The sequence below is a fragment of the Pagrus pagrus genome (genome assembly GCF_965226575.1).
Source record: "Pagrus pagrus genome assembly, chromosome: 1".
In the NCBI taxonomy this organism is placed as follows: domain Eukaryota; kingdom Metazoa; phylum Chordata; class Actinopteri; order Spariformes; family Sparidae; genus Pagrus; species Pagrus pagrus.
This window is the reverse complement of record NC_140185.1, coordinates 8,332,344-8,354,760: the sequence shown is the minus strand read 5'-3', so window position 1 is coordinate 8,354,760 and position 22,417 is coordinate 8,332,344. Positions and strand designations below refer to the sequence as shown.

The 22,417-nt window shown below is 38.8% G+C and overlaps 1 protein-coding gene across 3 annotated transcripts in view; it reads right to left on the bottom strand.

Moving 5' to 3' along the window:
- Window positions 1-10,333: 10,333 nt before the first annotated feature.
- Window positions 10,334-22,417, bottom strand: part of cep89 (centrosomal protein 89) — a 69,936-nt gene continuing 57,852 nt past the window's right edge. Inside the window, exon 18 of one of the 3 annotated variants that reach the window (XM_084350316.1) lies at window positions 10,334-11,736. In XM_084350316.1, coding sequence (XP_084206442.1) covers window positions 11,559-11,736 — 178 coding nt within the window. In that variant the 3' untranslated portion in view covers window positions 10,334-11,558. Of the gene's footprint in view, window positions 11,737-18,247; window positions 18,343-20,984; window positions 21,162-22,417 lie in introns of those variants that run through there. The other 2 variants (XM_084350318.1, XM_084350317.1) reach the window with 2 other exon arrangements.

The following is a 22,417-nucleotide window of genomic DNA, read 5'->3' as shown; positions in this document are numbered from 1 at the left end:
ACATGTAAATTCAAACTATTTACAAAATAAATGGTTAAATTAGCTAAACTTATCATAACTCAACTTGTGGGGCCAGTTGTTCAAAGGTATCTGAACGGATTTTGGTTATCAGATTTTATCAAATCTTGAAAATGGGTTGTTCAAAAGGTAAAGAAGGATTCTGAAATCAGATTAGATCACAGAATCCAATCCTAGTTGTAATCTGGATCAAAACTTCAGTTTGTGTTGTTCAAAACGTTTCAGTAGGATTTGGAAAACTTGATCCCAAAAAAACAGGATCATCCTGAACCCAACAGGGGGTAGGATTTCAAGATGGATTTCAGAAAGAAAATGTAGTAAAACTTCAAAATTGGTCAAATAATACATTTGTATCATTTAGTGTATATACACTTTTATTCATATTTTGCACTTGACTTGTTTAACCGTTACAGTGATAAAGTATCTACTACTTTATCACATTTAAAGTAGACATAGGCTACCAATTAAGCCTCAGTATAGTAAAGTAAAATAAAATAAAAATAAAAATGATGATCCCCATGAAACAATCCCCCAACAGATTTCAATAACAAACAGAAATAATATATTACATGTATCTGTCATTCATCACTGACAATTGCACTAACAATAATAATTATAGCTGCTGCGCAGCGATGGGTCGGGTCCGGGCTATTTTTGGCAATTCTGAGCAACAAACAGGAGAATAGGAAGACAAGACAGTTGACAACAATGCTCATTTTGGACCACTTGAGGATTGAACCCACAACTTCTGGAACCAAAGACTGTCATCTATCGCTCTGAGCTAATTGGCAAGTGGCAACACAACAGTGGCTTCACAAATTGAGTAAGCCAGTCACTGTTGCGCAGGCAGATTTGAAACCACCGTAAAAAATTCAGTTATCAAGACAAAAATCTGAAAATACACATATTGCAGCATGGAGATGTTGGTAATTTTAAAAATGATTGATATGCTCCATAAGTGAATAACTGGTGTTTAGCTATGTCATCATTGCATTGACTCCAATTGTTCACATGAAAGAAAAATTAAAAATGCTGTGAAAAATTCAGTTTTTGAGGCTCAATTTTTGATAAATCAAAGGAGGAGAGAGGAAATAGGTTTAAGAAGTTTTACAGTTTTTGAAAAAAAACTGAGTGATGTACTTCATAATTTTTAATAGGTTTAAATGTACAAAAGTTTCTTCAATATTGAGGCTACAGTTTGATGAAAGTTCTGAAGCTGTAGCAAGTATGGTTGATTTGTTATGAATTTTCAAAGTTTTGAACTTTAGACGCTTGCTGTAGCATCACCATCAGGACTATTGGCTTGGGTTTACAGCTGAGGTAATCTGGCATGAGACTGGACCTTTGTGCAAAAATTGGTTAGCTTTCTTCCATGGTCCAGTTCAAGCTACTTGTTTTTATTTAATTTAGAGGCTTGTTGCGATGCCACCGTCAGGACAATGGGCTTATGTTTTATGTTGAGGAGATCTGACATTTTGATCTGTCGTCATCATCATCATCCTTGCTGGGTCTTGAACCCACAACCCCTGATACCAAGCACCAGCTCCTAACTCACTGAGCTAATTGGCTGGAAGTGAGACCTGCTGTGTAGCTTGATTTGTCGACTCAGGGAGTCACTGTCTGGGCAGCTGTTGTCAAGGCAGATTTCAAAAATGGTCAAAATGTCAGAAATTCCTTGACTTAAAAAAAATCTGATAATAAATAAATTGCATCTTGACAGCATGGAAATGTTGGTGATTTGTTTTTAACTTAAAGTGTTTTGCTTCATAAGAGAAAATTTGATGTTTAAAAATGCCACTCTTCCATTGACTCCAGTTGTTCCCATGAGAGCAGAATTCAAAATGTTCTCAAAAATTCAGTTTTTGAGATAAAATTCTGATATTTGCCAAACTCCATCAACCATGACTGCAAAATATTCTCAATTTTTTTCAGGAAGATTGAAAATGTATTTAGCAAGAATTTGATAGTATATGTTTACAGTACTGTTTACAGTCAAACATTTTGATGCACTGTAGGCTTAATTTTTGATAAATCAAAAATCCGAGAAACAAGTTTTGTGGAGGACGGTCTGAAGATGCTCTCTAGCAAGTTTGGTGACAATTGGGCAAAAATTGTGGGAGGAGATAGGTTTTATAAGTTTTACAGGTTTTGAAAAAAACTGAGTGATGGACTTCATAATTTGTAATGAGTTTAAGTGGACTAAAGTTTCAGCAGTATTGGGGCTACAGTTTGGTGAAAGTTTCAAAACTGTAGCATGTACTGTTGATTTTGTAGGTATTTTTAAAGTTTTTAAATTTAAACGCTTATTGTGCCCCCCCCAGGAGGAATATTGACATGTCCTTGGAATTAAGTAAATCTGGCATGGGGCCGGACATTTCTGTAAAGTTTGGTGAGTTTTCGCCCATGGGAAGTATGACTTCCTCGGAAGAAGAAAGAAAGAAAGAAAGAAAGAAAGAAAGAAAGAATTCCTAGGAATACAATAGGTTCCTGGCAGCTTAGCTGCCCGGACCCTAATGAGGGACTGACTGGACGTGTAGTAAGGGATGCAATTGTTAGTTATTGTTAGTGCAATTGTCAGTGATGAATGACAGATAAATGTAATAAATTATTTTTGTTTGTTATTGAAATCTGTTGGGGGATTGTTTCATGGGGATCATCATTTTTATTTTTATTTTATTTTACTTTACTATACTGAGGCTTAATTGGTAGCCTATGTCTACTTTAAATGTGATAAAGTAGTAGATACTTTATCACTGTAACGGTTAAACAAGTCAAGTGCAAAATATAAATGCATCCCTTACTACACGTCCAGTCAGTCCCTCATTCTGGCAGAACGCTAGAGGTTGGTCTGGTTCTTCAACAGGCTCAGGTGCATCATAAACATCGTCACAGAGAGGGACATTGGGCCTGGTAGTGATGTTCATGTTGTTCATGTTGGCTCTTCTACCTGTTGTTCTTTACATAGCTGGTAGCCCACATTGTGATATGTTGTCCCATCCAGAGCACTAGTAATCCGAATGTGGTAATCTTGAAAACTGTGTATCTGGATCAGGGTGATCCAGTCCAATGTTGCTTTTGATCCAATCCGATAACCAAAATCCAATCAGATTACCTTTGAACAACTGGCCCGAAAACTGTGTATCTGGATCAGGGTGATCCAATCCAATGTTGCTTTGAAAAACCGGTATAAGAGTAAAATGGATTACCTGATCCTGAATAGCAAAAAATTGGATTTCCAAATCCAGATAATTTTTATCCAGATTAAATGTTTTGAAAAACTGGCCCATGATCATTCAAACTGAAAACTCAGATCATGTGTAAATGGCTACACGTGACTTCCTTCCTCCTGAACGGGTTCAGAGAGTCTGCTTATATATACTCTGGGAAGCCAGAGTCTACACAGGCTGTCCCAATGAACAGGTACCACTGCCTGCCAAGTAATTTACAACATTCATTACATCCACATATTTTATCTTATATACTTTCAGCTCAACTGCGACTCAGCTGACATTACCATAGAACGACAATTTAAACCGGTTTATCAGAATAATTAAATTAACTAACACCATACCACCCCCCTGGACTTGGTTTCTCCCACTGACATAATCAATGCCGGTATAAAATAGGGAAGAGGCGAATGTAAACATTTTTCCCCCTTGTAGCCCCTTGAACACATGGCAGGTATGGTAAATACAAAACAAGATTAAATTATATTATGCACTGAACAAATAAACTTAATTAATCTTAAAAAGACTTGCGTGTGTTATTTAACCCAAAATGATGTGATAGTTACCAAAATAAAATACAGAAAATAGGCCTAGGATTTTTACGTCTGCAAATTAAATGGTGGAAATATAGTTAAACAAAACAACTAGCATGGTAAATTACTCAGTTAATAATGGATGAAACTGGGACAAATAGCAGAAGAACTGGCCCACTTTGTCACACTGAACAAACAGAGAGACTTAGGCTTGATTACTCTTTTTGAAACCTGACTTTAAGCAAATATAACTTAAGTTTTGCATAAACTCTTATTTCAATCTATCCATCCATTTTCTTCCGCTTATCCAGGGCCGGGTCGCGGGGGCAGCTGCCTGAGCAGGGATACCCAGACTTCCCTCTCCCCGGACACTTCCTCCAGCTCTTCCGGGAGGATCCCAAGGCGTTCCCAAGACAGCCGGGCGACATAGTCACTCCAGCGTGTCCTGGGTCTTCCTCGGGGTCTCCTCCCCCCGGTGGGGCATGCCTGGAACACCTCCCGAGGGAGGCGTCCAGGGGGCATCCGATACAGATGCCCGAGCCACCTCAGCTGGCTCCTCTCGATGTGGAGGAGCAGCGGCTCAACAACTTGCTGTTTTGTTGGTACTGTATTTTTTTCTTTCTTTGCAAAGGATTAATCTAATATTTTCTGGCAGGTCTATTTTTCAGTTTTTCTAGGTTTTTTTGCGGTTTTAACTTGACTGGGGTTGGGGGTGGGGTCGTGTCACATTTTAGATGTGACAGATGTTTAATGTCATGTTTGTTGTCGTCAGATGTATGCTGCTACTGGATGTCTACATTTTCCTCAACACAAATAAAGTATCTATCTCTATCTATCTCTATATCTATCTATTGCTATCTCTATTTCTATCTGTGAACATGTGTAAAATATGCTCTCAATTGTGTAAATGGGTTTTTTTGTTGTGGTGACATGGGTGGGTGCAAGTGTTGTGGGAGGAATGCTGACAGCCAATGAGAAGCGCTGTAATTCACCTGTGACATGTTTGTATAAAGGAAATGAGATTGACAATATAGTTCTCTTCCTGTAAGGATACCATGTTGAGCAGCCCAACGTGTATTATTCTTCAGTCATGCCCCAATTTCGGTCTAGCACTGGGTACTCATGTTAGGAACGCTGTGCAAATCGCGCTCTGACAACACTATCTCTATCTCTCTATCTCTATCTCTATCTCTATTTCTATCTCTATTACAAATTCAAAGGGGGCTTTATTGGCATGAAAGTTTAACAACAATTTTGCCAAAGCATCAAAACAACTTGTCCAAACACTCATAACATAACATAACATAACAAATAACAACACCAACACAACACCAAGATTGATTTACATAAATTATATATACAGTGTGTGTGTGTGTGTGTGTGTGTGTGTGTGTGTGTGTGTGTGTGTGTCGGTTATTCACTGTCCCTCAGGTTGTGGCATGTTGACACATATTGGGCAGCAACAGTGACCACATGTTCTATTTTCTTTTGGTTTCCATGATTAGAATTATTAGTATTAGAATTAGAATCTATCTCTATGTCTATCTCTATATCTATCTCTATCTCTATTTCTATATCTATCTCTATTTCTATATCTATCTCTATATCTATTTCTATATCTATCTCTATCTCTATATCTATCTCTATCTCTATCTCTATATCTATCTCTATTTCTATATCAATCTCTATTTCTATATCTATCTCTATATCTATCTATCTATCTCTATATCTATCTATCTATCTATCTATCTATCTATCTATCTATCTATCACCTGGAAAACTGCCCTCTGCTGTGCATAATGAGGTTACTTTAAGTCAAATACAGCTGTGCAGGCAGGTGGCTGAAGTCAGATAACTGACCTGTCGATATCTGTCAAGTTCCCTTCTCAACTGACTCAACCCTTCTGCCGCCACTTCACTTGTTTTCAGCAGTCATGACTGAGTGGGTCCTGTGGTGTGTTTAAAGAGGCACTTCACTATTAATACATGTTGAAGTCAATTTACTAGTCAGGAAGTAGCCTGCTACACAGCCTGTTAAGATCTGTAGCCCTGAAGGAGCTTTATCAAGTCTGAGAATATTACTCAGTGATAGAGTAGTGTTGTGACTGAGTTATGAACATGGAGTGTGAGAGATGTGAATGTTTGCTATTAAAGAACAATGCATTCTAATCGCATTATGGAAAGTGTTTTTATAACTTGATCCATATCAGGGACTAACAGTCAGGATATCTTCACCCCACCTGCATCAATTCTTTTAAAATCAGTAACTCACACATGAACTGGAAGTACCAAATTGCTGGCATTCCTTTCAAGGGCAGTAAGTTAACAAATGTTCTGCCCTGCATTTAAAAGATACAGTAGATTCATTTCTTGATTGTTACAAAAAATGTGGGTTAACTGTTTAAAGGAAAATTAAGCTTGTGCTCCAGTGGGTGATGAGTCAAGCCCTAGCAACCCACATGAAGGCCGGCTGGGTCAACGACTCTGAAACTCAGAGCTCCTTGATGACTCTGTAAGGACACTCCCACACAGAGTTTTAAATCCTGCAAACTCCCCTCCAGTTAGTTAGAACTGAAGAAACCTCTTGGATGAGAGGTGAAACATCTTCAAGACACTGAAACAAGTCCAGTTGCCTACAATACAGCACTTAGAATTACTTAGTCCAATGTCTCCCCAAATTGTTTTTCTGTGATCTTACTTAGAAATGTTTCACACATGAACTGAAGAAATGTTGTTTATAGCTTGCTGGTATAATAGCTACTAGAGTGTATGATATTCTACAAACAAGAATATTTTAGAATTTAACATTAACAGTTTGGACTATATCAAGTGAAACTGTTTTTTCCAACATTCAATTAACTATCTGTTAGATTACATAAAAAGTTAGCTAGCTACCTAGACACAAACTTGGCATACTGCCATGTCAAGGATTCATGGTTAACCCATTCTTGAATGAATTATGTTTTCTTTCCTGAGGTTGTTAAAATGTTACCAATGACATTTCTGTTTTTGGCTTTGGAGAGATGGCCAACTGAATGAAGCTGTAACTATGAAGTCTGCAGGTGTGGTCAAACATATGCAGGATTGAGAGACTGGGATTGTATGACCATTACCTATAAAGGGGAAATTTGCAAATTTAAAGTTCACCAAAGATGAATGCCACCCAAAGTTAAGATGCAAATTTGTTCACATGCTTCTTTAATTTTGTGCATGTGACCACACCCTTATGATTACTTACACCAAGAGTAGGTACTTACACTTTTGGTGTAAGTAATGTATCCATTTTTATTTTGTAACAGCTTGCTGCAGTTGCAACCCGGATTGACAGACCAAAGAGAAACATATGGGGGATTTACGCAGTGACCGATGAATGAATTCTCATGCATCATGGGACCAGAATCCAGAGTCTTTGGAGCTGTCATGCATGCCAGACAGGTAAGATATTACACACTGACACTGAGTTAAAACTCTTCAGTCCTTTGAAAAAGAGCATATGCTGTGTTAATTAACATGTATTGTTCTGTCACATTAAGGGAGATTGACTGAGTTTCCAATTCAGCTGCTTAAATGCCCAATATGTAATTTCACAGATTTTAACAGATCTAGATGTAAATACCTGGAAATGGAAGCTGACATACTGATCTCTTGTCTCATATTCATCTTTTGGTGTCAAAACCAAATGTTTTCAGTTTACAGCCAAAATAAAGGAATTGGCCTTGCTGTTCGAAATAGTTTTAGATGGGAATTTAACTAACTGAATGAGAACATCTGAGTTACTTAGTGATACTGTGATTACTTTTACTCCACTACAATATTATTCGAATATACTGATTAAAGACTCACCTCAATGTACTGAAGACTTGAAAGCAGGTTTGTGACAGTGTGTTGTTAATGCCATTAGCAGTATACATACAGTGTCTTCCAAGGTGACAGCAGAAAAAAAAAATCACTGAATGTTTTTTATCTAGTCACACTTTCACCAAAATATGTCTGAATCCAAGGTTTCCATATGTGGCTCAGTGCTCCTCATGAGTGTTTCTGCTGAGCAAACCCAGTGTGTAGGTTACATGCATAGCTGGATTAATATGCCGTGCCAGTAACCCATCAAGTTACAATAATTCAAAATGCCATTTCTTTGGGCTGCTCAGAGAGTTGACCACCGTATGTAGAGATAATTCCCAGTGGCTTTCCTGTAGAGTTCGCTCCAGATGCTTTCATAAGCGTAGTTACACATTTGTGGGAGGCAATCATTATTTAACTGACTTACAGTAAGCTACTTACCAACTACCTTTGTTAGGTGGCTATATAAACTGAATGTATAATTTTATTATTATCACTGTGTTGTGCGTTACATGTAGACTACAATAACAGAAAGATAGTAGTAGCCTACCAAGGTTGCCATAAAACCAAAACACATAAAATTAGTTTTTTAAAAGTGAAGTATCAATTTGTTTAGGCCTATATTTCACTGTTAGGCTTTAAAACTATTTAGTGGTCGTACACAGGCAATTGAAAACTGAAATATGGATACTCACTCACAAATCACTGCCTCCCTTTCAACTCCACGCCTAGGGATGCTCTCCACCTCCTGGATGCATGCTGGAGCTGTAGATTTGAGGATCTTTTTGTTATCATTCAACAGGTTTCTCGAGGTAGCCAGTTATGGTGTTTTGGCCTCAGTGTGACGATGTGTGGTGGTAGGTTTAAGGACCCAGAATGGGTCAACAGATATGGAGCAATGTAGATTTATTTGACAAGGCAAACAGGCAGAGGGGTGAAGCACAGAAGTCCACTGGTGAGTTGTTGCTGCGGATGGGCGGCAGGGGAAATCCAGGAGCACTGGAGGACATGCGCTTCAGGCGGGAGACATGGAAGGTGGGATGCACTGATAGTGAAGCAGGTAGCTTAAGGTGAACGGCAGTGGGGTTGATCATTTTGTCCACCTCAAATAGGCCAACAAAACGGGGAGCCAGTTTGCAGGACTCTACCTGGAGTGGTAGATTTCGGGAGGAGAGCCAGATCTTTTGTCCCGGGCGCTATTGGGGGGCTGGTGTACGGTGATGGTAATACAGCGGAGGGCAGCCTCGAGGTCTTGGTTGGCTCACTAAGTCTGTCCATTGGATTGTTGGTAACCAGAAGAGAGGCTGGAGATAGCTCCCAGCTCCTTGCAAAAAGCTTGCCACACTTGTGATGTGAACTGGGGTCCTCAATCCGAAACAATATCAACAGGAATGCAGTGGCTCCTGAAGACATGTTGAATCAGGAGTTCAGCGGTCTCAAAAGCTTAAGGGAGCTTTGCCAGACTTTGCTGACCTCTCCTCCTCTGTTCTCCCATCTCTCCCCTGAGCCCTTCTCTCTCTTCCCCAGTGAAGCTGTCACCATTGTTCCTCTTTCTACTTGGTCCTCCTCTCTGCCCCCTCACCTCCATTCCTAGCTCCTGTTCCTTTTTGAATTTGAATGGACTTATTGTAAGCTGCTTTGGACAAAAGTGTGAATGTAATGTAAAGTTGAGTCTAGCACAGATGGCTGCCTGCTCACATGAATGGTACACACATGCTATATTCTTACGGTCCCTGGTGACATAAATTTATATTGGACCTAATGGCTAAAAATGCAGATTACAATTTGCAATTGTAACTGGCAGGACAAGTCTTTTAGAGAGAGAGCATGTCACATGACCTGCAGTTTCCGACTGTAGCCACTATGCCACATTCATAGCCCTGTGTTATTTTAAGGGCTAACACGAAAGAGACCAGCAGAGGTTTTTACAGGGCAGTAGGCTGACATTATTGGCACAAACAACAAAACTGGGTATAATTGTATTTCAAGTACAGCAAACACCCAGTTTTTGTTTGTCACGATTCAAAGTCTACCCTGCACAAACAAAAACACTCAGGAGTCCACTCATCTCTGTAACAGGCCTTTCAATAGATTCAATAAGACGGCTTTAACATGAATGGTCTACCAACAACTTTGTTTTTGTAATGCTGTTGGCTTCACAGACTAAGTTTGTCTCATAAGAGCCAGGACAGAGGACAGGAGGACAGACAGATAGTATTCAGTATGTTACTTTTGTCACTGTTTGTTAAAGCGCACATGTGTATGTGTTGCTTGCTGACGACACCACTAATTTGGCTGTTCAATTGCGGGCAAGTTGCACATTCCATCATGACACCAGGTATTAGGAGTATCCCTCATCTCTTAACAGCTATCATACATGTCTGAGCCACATTACCAACGTCATGCTGGTCTGTGTTCGTCAGCAGGGATTTGTGGTACATCTCTAATACAAGACAGCACTTTGCCTTGTGTTTCCAGTCTAATTCAGCAGGGTGTGGTTGTATCAAACAGGTTGAAATTGGTGTCTCACTCACAGAAAAATCTGGTAGATGTCACCATCCGTAGTTGGTGGGTGGTTAGAGTTATGTCTGTATTTGACAGGGTGTGCTCCAAACAACAGAATCCTAATGGTGGGAAAACATTTATTGTGACACAGACTATCTCACTGAAGAACGCTTTCTGAGTCAGAGATAAAGAAAACGAATGACGCCCATGACTGATGAAAATCTGCTTTATAATTTACACAGAAGCCAAATAGTCATGACTGTACTGTGTCTAAAGTAGATTTAATTATAAGTCAAAAACCAATTAATACATTTAGCTGAAACAGCCATGATCCAAAATGTAATCTGAAAAAGGTAAAAAACAATATGAAAACAGTCAGGCATCTATAAATATATGTAAATACCTTTGTGTATCAACACTTATTTTACCTTAACACTTGTTTTACTCACTTACTGCTGTTCTAAATTTATTATTTTCAAAACAAAAAACTCATCATGAAAATCATCATTGGTATCTCTTGAAAATACAGTTAGTCATCTACAAGCTTTATACAGTAAAGTATGTGAATGACATATCTTATACACAGACACAGACACACAGGTTTGCACAGCTATCCTCATAAGGACTTCACACTGACTTTCATTCGTATGTACAGCCAAACCCTAAACTTAACCAGGACCTCACAAACCAGTCTGGTCTTTGGTCCCCATGAGGACTGCTGGTTGTGACATGGTCAGTGTTTATGTCAGAAAGGTCCCCAATAGGTATCAAATACGTACGTGCACACGCACACACACGCACACGCACACGCACACACACACACACACACACACATAGATTAAGTGTACCTGTAGTGTCTTCATGTCTGCCTGTTGCTACTGTGTCAATGATAACACCATTACCATATGTGTCCAGCAGATGGCGACATTGGCTACCTTCTTTAGGCCACAATAGCCTTAATCCAGCTAAATGATGCAACTTTCTTCACTATTGGGTATTCATGTTATCTGTTAAACTTGGCATGGTCAATAAAACCCTGAGACTAAATTAAAAAGACAAATATGTGTTTAAAAAATGACAAAAATCTTTATTTATTAAATGGAAGTCTTTCTGACCACCCAGACTGATGTCAGGTATATTTGGCCACACTGTCAAGAAAACCTTAAATTGAATGTGCCCAGAACACTATTGCCTCCCTTACACTGTAGATACTGACCTCCACCAGAAAGACATTTTAACAATGTGGTTAGATGAAGATGTGAGTTTGCTAAAGAGGATGGTGCAAGTTTACAATTTTATCTGTGAAATAAGGTCAGTCTGGCAGATGCCTGTGCCTTGGCATGTTCAGGACTGTAACTAATGTACAATTATCTAACCTGTCTCTCTTGCCATTATGAGTGAACACTCATACATGTGGGTTATGGTACCAACAATTTTAACAATAGAAATCCAGCCCGTGCTTATGCTTCTCGTCCAAGGAGTTGTATTGGTGTTCTGAGTCAGGCAAACCATGGAGGTCTGTAGTGAGCTTTGAGTCCAACAGAGTCTCCTTCATTTGCTGGTTCTCCCTGGTTGCTGCCTGCCATACTACCTCCAACTCTTCCTCTATTTCCCTGAAGGAGCAAAGAGAGGAGAGCACAAGGAAGGAAGTCAATAAAGTATGGAAATTAACATACGCAATACAGTTCAGAAAATCTGACAAACAATAAAAGAAAGAGTGACGATGATGATAATGTGTAGACTGATGAACTTTGCAGAATTGAAATGATTAGTAAAGACATGACAAGCAGAAGAATAAAATAATAAAGGAAGTGAGCAGACTGAGGTAGTGCTAATACATTCGAGGTAAGTGTGTGTAGTGGTGAGGGAAGGTGATTTGAGGTTCAACAACAGGTGACATGCAGCAATGCTGTGGTCATGAAGCTCATTCATACGTCACTGTGGCTACAGTAAGTGACCAGGCTGACCACAGCAAGGTTTATCTCTATCATACAGTGCTTTTCCTGAGACATCTTCAGCGCTCACTAATGGCTGATTCATTTTCAGTGAGCCACGTCTTTGCACCAGTGTCACAGCGTCTGCTGATGCCTATGGTGCAGCTGCCAACACCATCATGACTGCAGCAGACAGCGGTGACATCCTGAGAACACACAGCTCCATTTCAAATTTCAATCTGCACTGTGCAGAATGAGAGTAGCTCAGGAATGGCTCTTCCTCCTCCTCCTTAGCCGAAAACACTGCGCTGCTGGGAATACAACTGCATGCATCATCTCCTTTCCCAATTATTCCTCAAGTAGTGCCTGAAGCATTGTATGTTGTAATTGAAATAGAGAAAAGCAGCAATGTGACAGAGCAGAATTATGGCTGTTGTTGGTTTGGTTGAATTTTATAGTGGTGGGACTCCAAAATGGAGGCAGTAAAATGGAAGAAATGGGAGTATGAGTGAGATTGGAAGAGTGTTTTAAAAATGCATCACTCTCTTAAAATACCTTCAGAAAGGTCAGCCCAAACATACGCCATCATTGTTATATAAAAGTTAGAGGATCTAAATATAAAAAATACCTGGGTAAAACTCCATAATAACCAGCATTCATAAATGGTAAATTTATAGTTAATTAAACTTTGGTTTATAGTTATTTCAATGTTAATAAACAATGAAATGCTTTATAAAACATGCATGACCACCCAAATACTGTTTAAAGATGAGCCACACAATATTTATTCACCAATTTTCAAAGAATTACAAAAATCAGTTGCAACTTTACAATTAAAGCAACATTATGTAGAATTGGCATTTTGTGGGATTTGGTGCCTCACAGTTTCTGAATGCATCGTAAATACAAATCTCAGGTCCGTAACAACTTGTCAGATGTAATGTAGGTGCTAACTACAAACAAAACTCACAATGTCGTAACAATGTTATGTCCTGAAAACTTGTAGCTTGAAGTAAACATGTACCTAATGCTGTGATCCTACCATCTCACTGAAGTTACATAGTGCAGAAACACATGGTAGGACTTGGACAATCATAAGGAGTCCTGCTACATCTATTTCAGAAAAAGGAATGTTGGTGATGATTTGAGCAGTCTCACAGCTTGGGGAATGAAGCTGCTCTGTAGTCTGGTAGTATGGCAGCAGATACTTCTGTATCTTTTGTCAGATGGCAGCAGGGTGAACCGACTGCCTGGGGTGGGTGTTGTAAATAAGTATTTTATGATAGGGGACATTCACCCTCTTACAGGACAATGTACCATTAAGATGACTTTGAAGCTGTTATTTTAAGGTAAAGAAGTTATATAATGTTGCTTTAACAATGGCTTAATAAATGGCTTATAAAGCACTCCATTGTTGTTAACAGTGAAACAACTACTAACTAAAGTTCAATTAACAATACATTTACCATTTATTAATGATGGCTATTGTAATAATAATAATAGAGTATTACCAACACTTTGTAGTCGACGCACAATCTTCAGCCTCCAAAATGAACAGTCAAATCTTGATGAAGGGAGGACCACTAAACACCTGGTAATTACATGTATAGCCTGTGCATGGTCCATAACATAAATTCTTAAATAGTGGCCATAAGCATTAAAATATTATAAGTATCAAGTATGTATGTATGTATTTATATATATATATATATACATGCCATGATCTGGGCGACCATTGACAGCCAGAATTAGTCGATAAATGACGTTGAGAAAAGACATCCAGTCAGGCCATAATCTAGACATCCACTGACATCCAGAATTAGTTGAGAATAGACGTTCATACTGGCTATGATCTGGACGTCCACTGACAGCCAGAATTAGTCGATAAACGATATATAAATGTCTATACAACGTCCAGAAAAGACGTATAAAAAAACTTTCATTCTGGCTCCCCAGAGGACGTCTTTTAGACGTCTTGAATGTCCTTAAATGATGTCTAAAAGACGTGATCTAGACCACTCTTTGCTCACTGGGATAGTGCAACTCAGTGACAAACGCAGACAATCTACACACAAGCTACGCCCAGAAGATGGAGGAAGATAGTGTTTTCATCTCCACCTGTTTATCTGTTTGTGGTTGTCAAGATATCTTTATCAACCATTTGCAACCAGATTTAGCTTTGGTTTAACATTTTGCTGACAATCTTTAGTTTTCACCAACAGCACATTAGTCTTTATTTTAAACTACATCAGTGTTTATAACATGCACTGTGTTCAAACTTGGTAAACAAAACATTAAACTGTGGCCAGAATGCCACCTTCTCCACTTAGAGTTCATAAATAAAACATTAGGCTTTTGAACATCAATGTGCAAGATGGTTTTAAATCCCACTGGCCACAACACTTGCCTTCATGTCAGTAAGGAGCTAGCTAAAGCACAACAGCACTTTTTTATCAAATGAACTCAGCAGGAACAATGCAGGGAAAAGTGGAGTGTTCTAAATAAAGCAGCAATCATTGGACTCTGCGAGAGTGCTATACTGCATTCAGATCATATGGGAATAACTGTCAGAGAGGCATGATCGCTCAAGACTCGGACTTGGAAGTGTTCACACATTCAAACTCAACTGATGCCATAAAAATGCCAGTTTCCTGGCTTTTTCTCCCAGATGAGCTTTTTAATGGTCAGAGGGATGACACTATTTTAAGCCTAATTATCTCTCATTGAGCAGCTCAATTCTCTCCACCACCAATTGTTGTATTGTTGCTCAGATAAGTAACACTTTGTAGTTATGCAGTATAATATGTAGGAACTCTACATTAAAATGTCTAAAAACGACTAGACCTTTGTTATACTGTTATCTTGTTGAGTTGTGAACTAATGTTATCCCAAATGTTTCCAACATTTTTCAAACCCAGATAAATCCACACATTTACTCAAAAGAACAGCAAGTTTCATGTGGTTGGCGAACAAGACTAAACTTAATGGGAATAAAACTTTACCTCATCTGTGAACATTTGTGCCTGAGTCACATCAGATTTTCACCAGCAGTGGGGGCTGTTAAATGGTGTACATATCAAAGGTGAAACGAGTTTGATGACATGAACATTTGTGCTTATTTGTGTAACTCATGCAGTGTTTATCTGCCCCAAACAGCCGGTTTACTTTAATGTACACTTGCCGTAAGCTAACATTAGCGAGCACACCGAGGGTGTGTGTGTGTCTGTAGTTAAATTCAGACAACTCTCACTAAATTCAGCGCTAGCCAGAGACTCTGGTTCTCTCTCCTCTTTTCCCCTCTCCTCTCTGTAATGTTATATTCATGAAGTAAAGTACATTTCCCCTCCAGCTCCAGACAACAGTCAACATTACAGTATGTAAACACCAAAAAACAGAGGTCAGATCCGTAGATTGCTTCTGCGGTCAGGTTGATAAATAGGAGTGAAGATAAATCCACTTTTTAATCCCAAAAGTTAAAAGTTATCCCATCCAACTTTTTTATAGTATAGAATACAATGATGAGTGGAGGGCGGAGTGATCAACCGAGTCTAGTGGAGTAAGAGTGGAGACAGAGGCATGTCTATAGATACAGATCACCATAATCTAGGACAGATAAAAAGACAGCTTCAATTATCTGTTTCCTGTATAAATAACAATTTTTTGTCTTAGCTTGCTAACGAGTGATTTAATGACATTTAAATGTAAGTTTCTGATCCAACCAGATACCCAAATATTTGTATTCAGAAACCCTTTCAATATCGTGTCCTGTTAGAGTGGTAACATGCAGACCAATGTCTGCAATATCTCTTATATATATAATATCATGAATTTGGTTTTGTTTGCATTGAGAACTAATTTCAGGTTAAAAAAGAGAATCTTGCAGTCTGTCAAATGCTTTCTGGAGAATTGTAATGGCTTTATGTGCAGTTTTAGCTCATAAATATACAAGAATATACACAGAGATTTATACATTTGGCCCCAGGTTAACTCTTGGTTAAAACCTTCCAAAAAGCAGCTTAGTCATAACAGAAATAAATGCTTGTTTGTGAGCTTTAAAAAGTTCTGGTTTAATTGAGACCCTGTGAGACGGCTGTCATGCACTTATTTTGTGCATTACTTTTACATACAGTGGGGATTAATATTTTGTCTTCCGCTTCACAGCCACAACACATTATCCATACGTCAGAGTTTGAGCTTTTGCCACCAGTTTGGATAAGACTGTGTTGATGCATTCAGACTGGTCAGACTGACCAGAGCGACTTCAGCAAAATGGCATCACGTACAGTACATGCGTGTTGGATGAATCAACTAGCAGCCTTTCACACACAGAGGGCAGGAGGCATAATGATAATAGAAAAATAATAACAGCTCCAAGGAGACAGCACGCAATTACCTGTGTGTGCTGTAATCGTTATAATGGCTGATGGACTGAAGCTCTTCTGTCATGTTCACACGTCAGCAACTGAAGCAATCAGCAGCTCTGTCTGGACACAGTTAGCTGCTTATTATAGCAGAGGGAACATCAGCATCACTGTATCACACAAATGTTATACATGTGCGTTTAAACTGAATAGGATAGGAATAAAGCTACAGATTAAGAGGATGAGGAAGACGATGAACACACTGTACCTCTACCTTCTGGCAAAAAGCTTGAAGAGGGTAAAGTTGGGTGTGAGGTTCACTTTGGCACAGTGGGTTAGGGTAGTACAATACCGTATATGATTACTATTGTATTCATCTTAATTCAGCTATGGATCTTGGAGGAGACATTTGTGGTTAGTCAACAATATATACTAATGTCTCTGATGATCCACTGATTTTTTTTTCTACCGCCACAATGAGGTCAAGGATTTGTGGCTTGGAGTGAAACGTCTGAACGATTATCAGATGGTTTGCAATACAATTTGGTGATGACATTCATGTCCCCATCATGCAATTGTAATAATTTCAGTGATCCTTGAACTTATTTCTAATGTCATCACTGGGTCAAAATTTGTCTAATACTTTGGCTTCTCACCAAATACCTGCAAAACTAATGTCATCCCAATCAGCCACAGCTGCATTTTGTGAAACTAAAGTATTCAATATGTAATCGATATATAATCTTTATCATGGTATGAGACTATGTACCAGATGAGATTTTGGATATTGTAATATGGTATCTTATGGTGACAAGTGTCCTTTCTTCGTGATAAAGGCTTCCTTACAGTAGAGACTGTTCTACTTGTTGTAATACTTGCCTTACCCACTTAGTCACTATATCAAGATAACTGATGATTATCTATCAAAAATCTCATCGAGTCAACATTTTCTTAAAGTACCAACAGTCATCCCTACAACAATGTTGCAATATCGAGGCAAAAAATGTTGTGATATTTGATTTTGTTGTCCACTCCTAACATTTACAAAGTGCTTTTGAGGAGATTTCAAAATATCAAAATGTATATTGTGTATTGCAATATAGCCTTAAAGTATATATTCTTTATTAATTTGAGGCCATATTGCCGAGTTCTACTGCAACACAATACCTACTGCATCACTAGTTAGCCACACAGTGAAAATCTTAAGAACTCTTCAAGCTTTGTTCTAGCAGGTTGTTTTCTCACCTATTCAAATGTTTTTGTTTCCTAAATTCAACAAAACCGTACCCTCAGAGCTGGCAGGTCAGGAAAGGTTTGTAGGAATAGTTTATAATTGTCAAAGGGAAATCACCCATTTTCTTGTTTAGGTATGAGGACTTATTTCCATAAAACTGACAAAACTGACCGTTCATGGGGATTAAAACACGGTCAATTAATTTTCAGTTCATTAAACCTTTTGAGACCAACAAGTTTATCTTGAACACTGAATATTATGTGGGGAAAAATGAGAAAAATGCTCTGAATCTTATTAAAGTAAAGATGAATTCATTGCTACTTTAAGCAATGAACTATAAAACAAAACAACCGTGTCCCCTGTCGCCCTTGAGTTAATACCCTCACAAACTCCACTGTCTGCTAATTACCTCCAACCCAAACAGCATGCACACATGCGTTACCCATGGCAACCACACTCATCAGTGCCTCCAGTCTGAAGCTACTCAGACAGAATACAAAGATTGATCTTGCAGCTACAAGGATGGAAAATCGTCTGTTTGTGTATGTGTTTGGTGGGGACCTACAGAGGAAGGCTCAGCAGCGACTCAGGCACATCTCCATTACAATTATAGCTTCAGTAAGCTGCAGCCATCTCAAGATATGGTCTGTCACTCTGCAACAGAACTACTCCCTCCTCGCCATCCTCGCCCTGTCAGCACAGAGACTAACGTTATTCAGTGTTATTCTGAGCAGCGGGGTTTATAAGGCATGCTAGCTGTGACACAGCCACAGGGAGCAACACCGGCACTGGCAATCAGTCCTTAATTATCACTTCAAGAAAGTCTTTGTCCCTCTGTTCCATAAAAATGAAGTGAAGTGGGTCATTTTAATGCAAATACCAGGAGCCAGGTCCAGCCCTCAGGATGTTTTCTTATACCTTTGTTTCCTCTATTATTTACTGATAGCCTATACCTTAGACCATAACAAGTTGATGATAATGAGCAACTCGAGCTGTTCAGTGTCAGGTGGCCCAGAAGCCTTTTTTGGAGAGACATTTCTGGTGAAATGATGTAAATGCCAATATTGAAGTACTACAATTAAAACAATAGTCAGACAAATATGAAATCTGGCAGGGAGTATCATAAAACAAAGGGGGAAATTGGCAAATTAGAATTCCGGGGCTTGCTGTCATTTCATTTTAAAATATCACCCACAACATCGCCAAAATGACAACTGGCTGCTTGACAAATTCTTTTAAAAATGATTATATTCCAGCACTTCATGATGAATAACGTCGCCACACTTTTAGATAGAAAATTTCCAAAGTTCATATACTTCAATTTGAGCCCGAGACAACCTTTCTATTTTGAAAATAATATTTGCTGTGGCTGAAATCCTTTACTAATATAATCATTTCTAACTGATATACTAATTTCAGTACAAATACAAATGGAAAATGTAATAGTCCAAGATCCAGACAGATACTGCTGTGGCTGAGTAATAAGTTAGGTGCGCAGCAATGTGTGTAACATTTGCACATCACTGGCTTTTCTAAATTGAATCCCGCTATTCTTAGATCAATATTTAGAGGGTCCCACAGCAAGTTTTAAATTTGACGCTGAGCATGCTTTGGGAAATTCTTTTTTTGTTTTAAATAGATTATAGTAAATATTTATTTATTTTTACTATCATTATCTTATTTCTCCTTCACTTTACCAGAAGAGTCCCACTGAGAGACAATATCTCTTCCGTCAGGGAGTCCTGGTCAAGATGGCAGCAGAAAAAATAAATAAATAAAAGGACATTTAACATCACAAAAACATTCCAAAACACAACAAACAAACAGAAATCATACAGGGATCAGGGGCCAAAAAGAATCATGGCAAATAATGACACCTGTTTATATTTGGCTTCTGTTTTATGAAAAAAGCATTAAGTTATTGAATACCATTGCAAGCCAAATTATATTGAGCAATAAACACTGTGGTTTATTTCAGTAGATTAAAAAAATGGAATCTTCGTGCTAAATGCAGCTCTACAAATAGATTGTGGATTATCCACTGCATGTGAGCAGAGTGCTGCAACTAGCAAAGTACTTCAACTGTGCGTCAATGCCAGACTTCAGCTTCTACTTGCTTCAGTATAGAACAGAGAGAGAGAGGCTTGAGAGTAATTGGTGCAAAGAACACAGTGGCAACTTTTACAAAGGTCCCCATATAATCACCACCCATCACCATGAATTCAAAGCTTCATTTTTGTATTTTTTAAAAGACTCTTAATACTGAGTCATTAGACAGAAGTCTGTGTTATAAAAGGGGCTGCTACATGACCCTCTGAGGAAATACAGCACCTGTGCCTTTCATCCAACCTGTGATAACAGTTACCAACAAACAAGTAACACAAGAGGAATAGAGAATGAGCCATGATCCTCTGAGCTCTGCTGGATGCAGCAGACTCAGAACAACTCCTAAACCTGATGGGAAACCAAGGGATAATTAAGTACTGACTAAAATGTGTTGATCTGCATTCATGAGCTGTAGCATTAATTATGCATGAGGTTCCAAGTGTGTACCCCATTAACATAAAATAATGTCAGCAATTTACCACTGCATAGTTTCCAGCGTGTGAATACAGGAGAGAGTAACACTGCAGCAACTACAAGCTCCAACTCACTACTTGAAAGTAGATTTAGATTTAGTGGATTTAGGTCAGTTTTAGTTTTTACAACTGAATCAATGTTTCACCTAGCTGAAACTACTAAGGCTGGATTCAGACCAAATCAGTTGATGTGTCAAAAACGCAGATCTTCCCATTGATTTTAAAGAGAGCAGTCTGTTATGGCTGCAGCGGTGCTGGCCGCAGGGGGTTCCAAGAAAAAAACAAAAAAACGCAGCCGGCTGCGGTGAAAAAGTTGAAACAGGCCCAAGTTACGGAGAAACACAGCTGAACCTCACGTTGCGGTGGCCAATTACATAAGCTGGCAATCAGACTATAAATATATACTAATAATAAATACATAGTTTACATCTATTACAAAAATCCATAATAATTTTACAGATCTATTCTTAACTCACCATAACTCTATTCTCAAATATCTCTCAGTGCATTCTTAAGCTGTTTCATCAATTTCAATGAATTATAATGCATCTGCCATGAGATACTGAACTCATTCAACCCCACAAAAATCTAAAAGTGCTGCAAATGGATTATATAATCAACATCTCAGTCAGCAAGCTGCTGAAAGAAATGAAAGGAGAACTATTTGTCACAATGCAAGTACACTCAAAACTTCAGCTGTCTTTATAAAAATCACTATTTACTAGTATGTAGCAGAACTTTTAATGTTTTCTTGTGGCTGAGTATGGGGAAGAGACAACTGTATTTAGAGGGGAAAGAGTGATCTGAAGGCTCAATCCCCTCCTGAGCTCCTGGAAGTCTCAGGCAGTGCTGCTTCTCTGGAGGATACGCAGAACTCAGCAGGCAGGCGGCAATCACAACCTATCAGCAACCCTGCTGCTGTAGCACAGGCTGAATACAAAGCAGTGGATCAGAGAGAAAAGAAAATGAGGCAGACATAGATTTTTCCTTTGTGTGGAGTTGAGAAGTTTGACTTCAGCTGAGTGGATTGCTACTTGGCTGAACTCCTAATGTACTAGCTGAGAAGGGGGGGAAGCTGGTTTTCTCAAAACTACAAGTGGGACAAGAAGTCACCACTAACTACTACAATGATAATTTCACAGTTTTACTGTGGCTGGTAAAGTAGCCTACTCTCGCGGCTATAATCTGGAGGTTAGACAGGGCTTCACCCACATGTATTCTGATGACTAATAGAGTCAAGAGTAGGGTACATGCTTGGTAAAGCTGCTCTGGTGGTGAATGCAGTTTCACAAAGCCAGCAGTGCAGCGGTTTGTAGTGTCATGAAGCCACGAGGTTAGTGGTGTGAGTGATGAGTGTGGGAGTGTGTGTTATTTGTCATTAAGATGCCCTCAGGGCAGAGCAGGACAGGATCTTCTAACAATCTGATTAGCTAGCTTTCATTTGATAGCAGCAGGCAGCAAGCCCAGAGGCCGAGCTAAAAACGGACAGACTAACAAGGGAATAAAGGGGAAGTGCTACATTGTTTCAGGCGCAACAAAGTACCAGTCGGCTTCTTCAAGGCTGTCACACTGTAGCAGAAAGATATCTTAAAATAATCTCTTTCTCAAAATCAGACACAACTTAAATGTTTGACAACATGACATTGTCCTTGCATACTGTCTGAAAGTATTTTGGTAGATACAGTACTTCCCTCACATGGCCTGTATCAACATCATTATCTACTGATATCATAAAATCATTAATATATATGCAAGAAATATACACTGTATACATACATACATAGATACAATATATACAGTATACTTATTTTATATCTGGTACTATCCCATTTACCCAAACCAATTATTTTCTACAACCATATGTTGTTTTTCCCAGCACTAGGCTTTTCTCTGTAATTCTGAAACAAAATGCTTCAGGCAGTATTTATGCAGATCTTGCTGAAAAGCAGATGCAGTTGTTCCACCCAAAGCAATCTAGTGTTGGTAAATGAGAATTCACAGTAAGGATTAGAGGACTGATAGAAAAGGGTGGTCCTGAGGGGGTTAACTGATTTAGTGTGAAGAGAGAAATTTAGTATAAAGCGGTGAGATCTGCTGTGTCCACTGGTTTAAGGGGATGTTGGCACTGATCTCCTGAACCCAGCATTGACAGTGGAAACGTGCAATATACGAATACAGAAACTGTG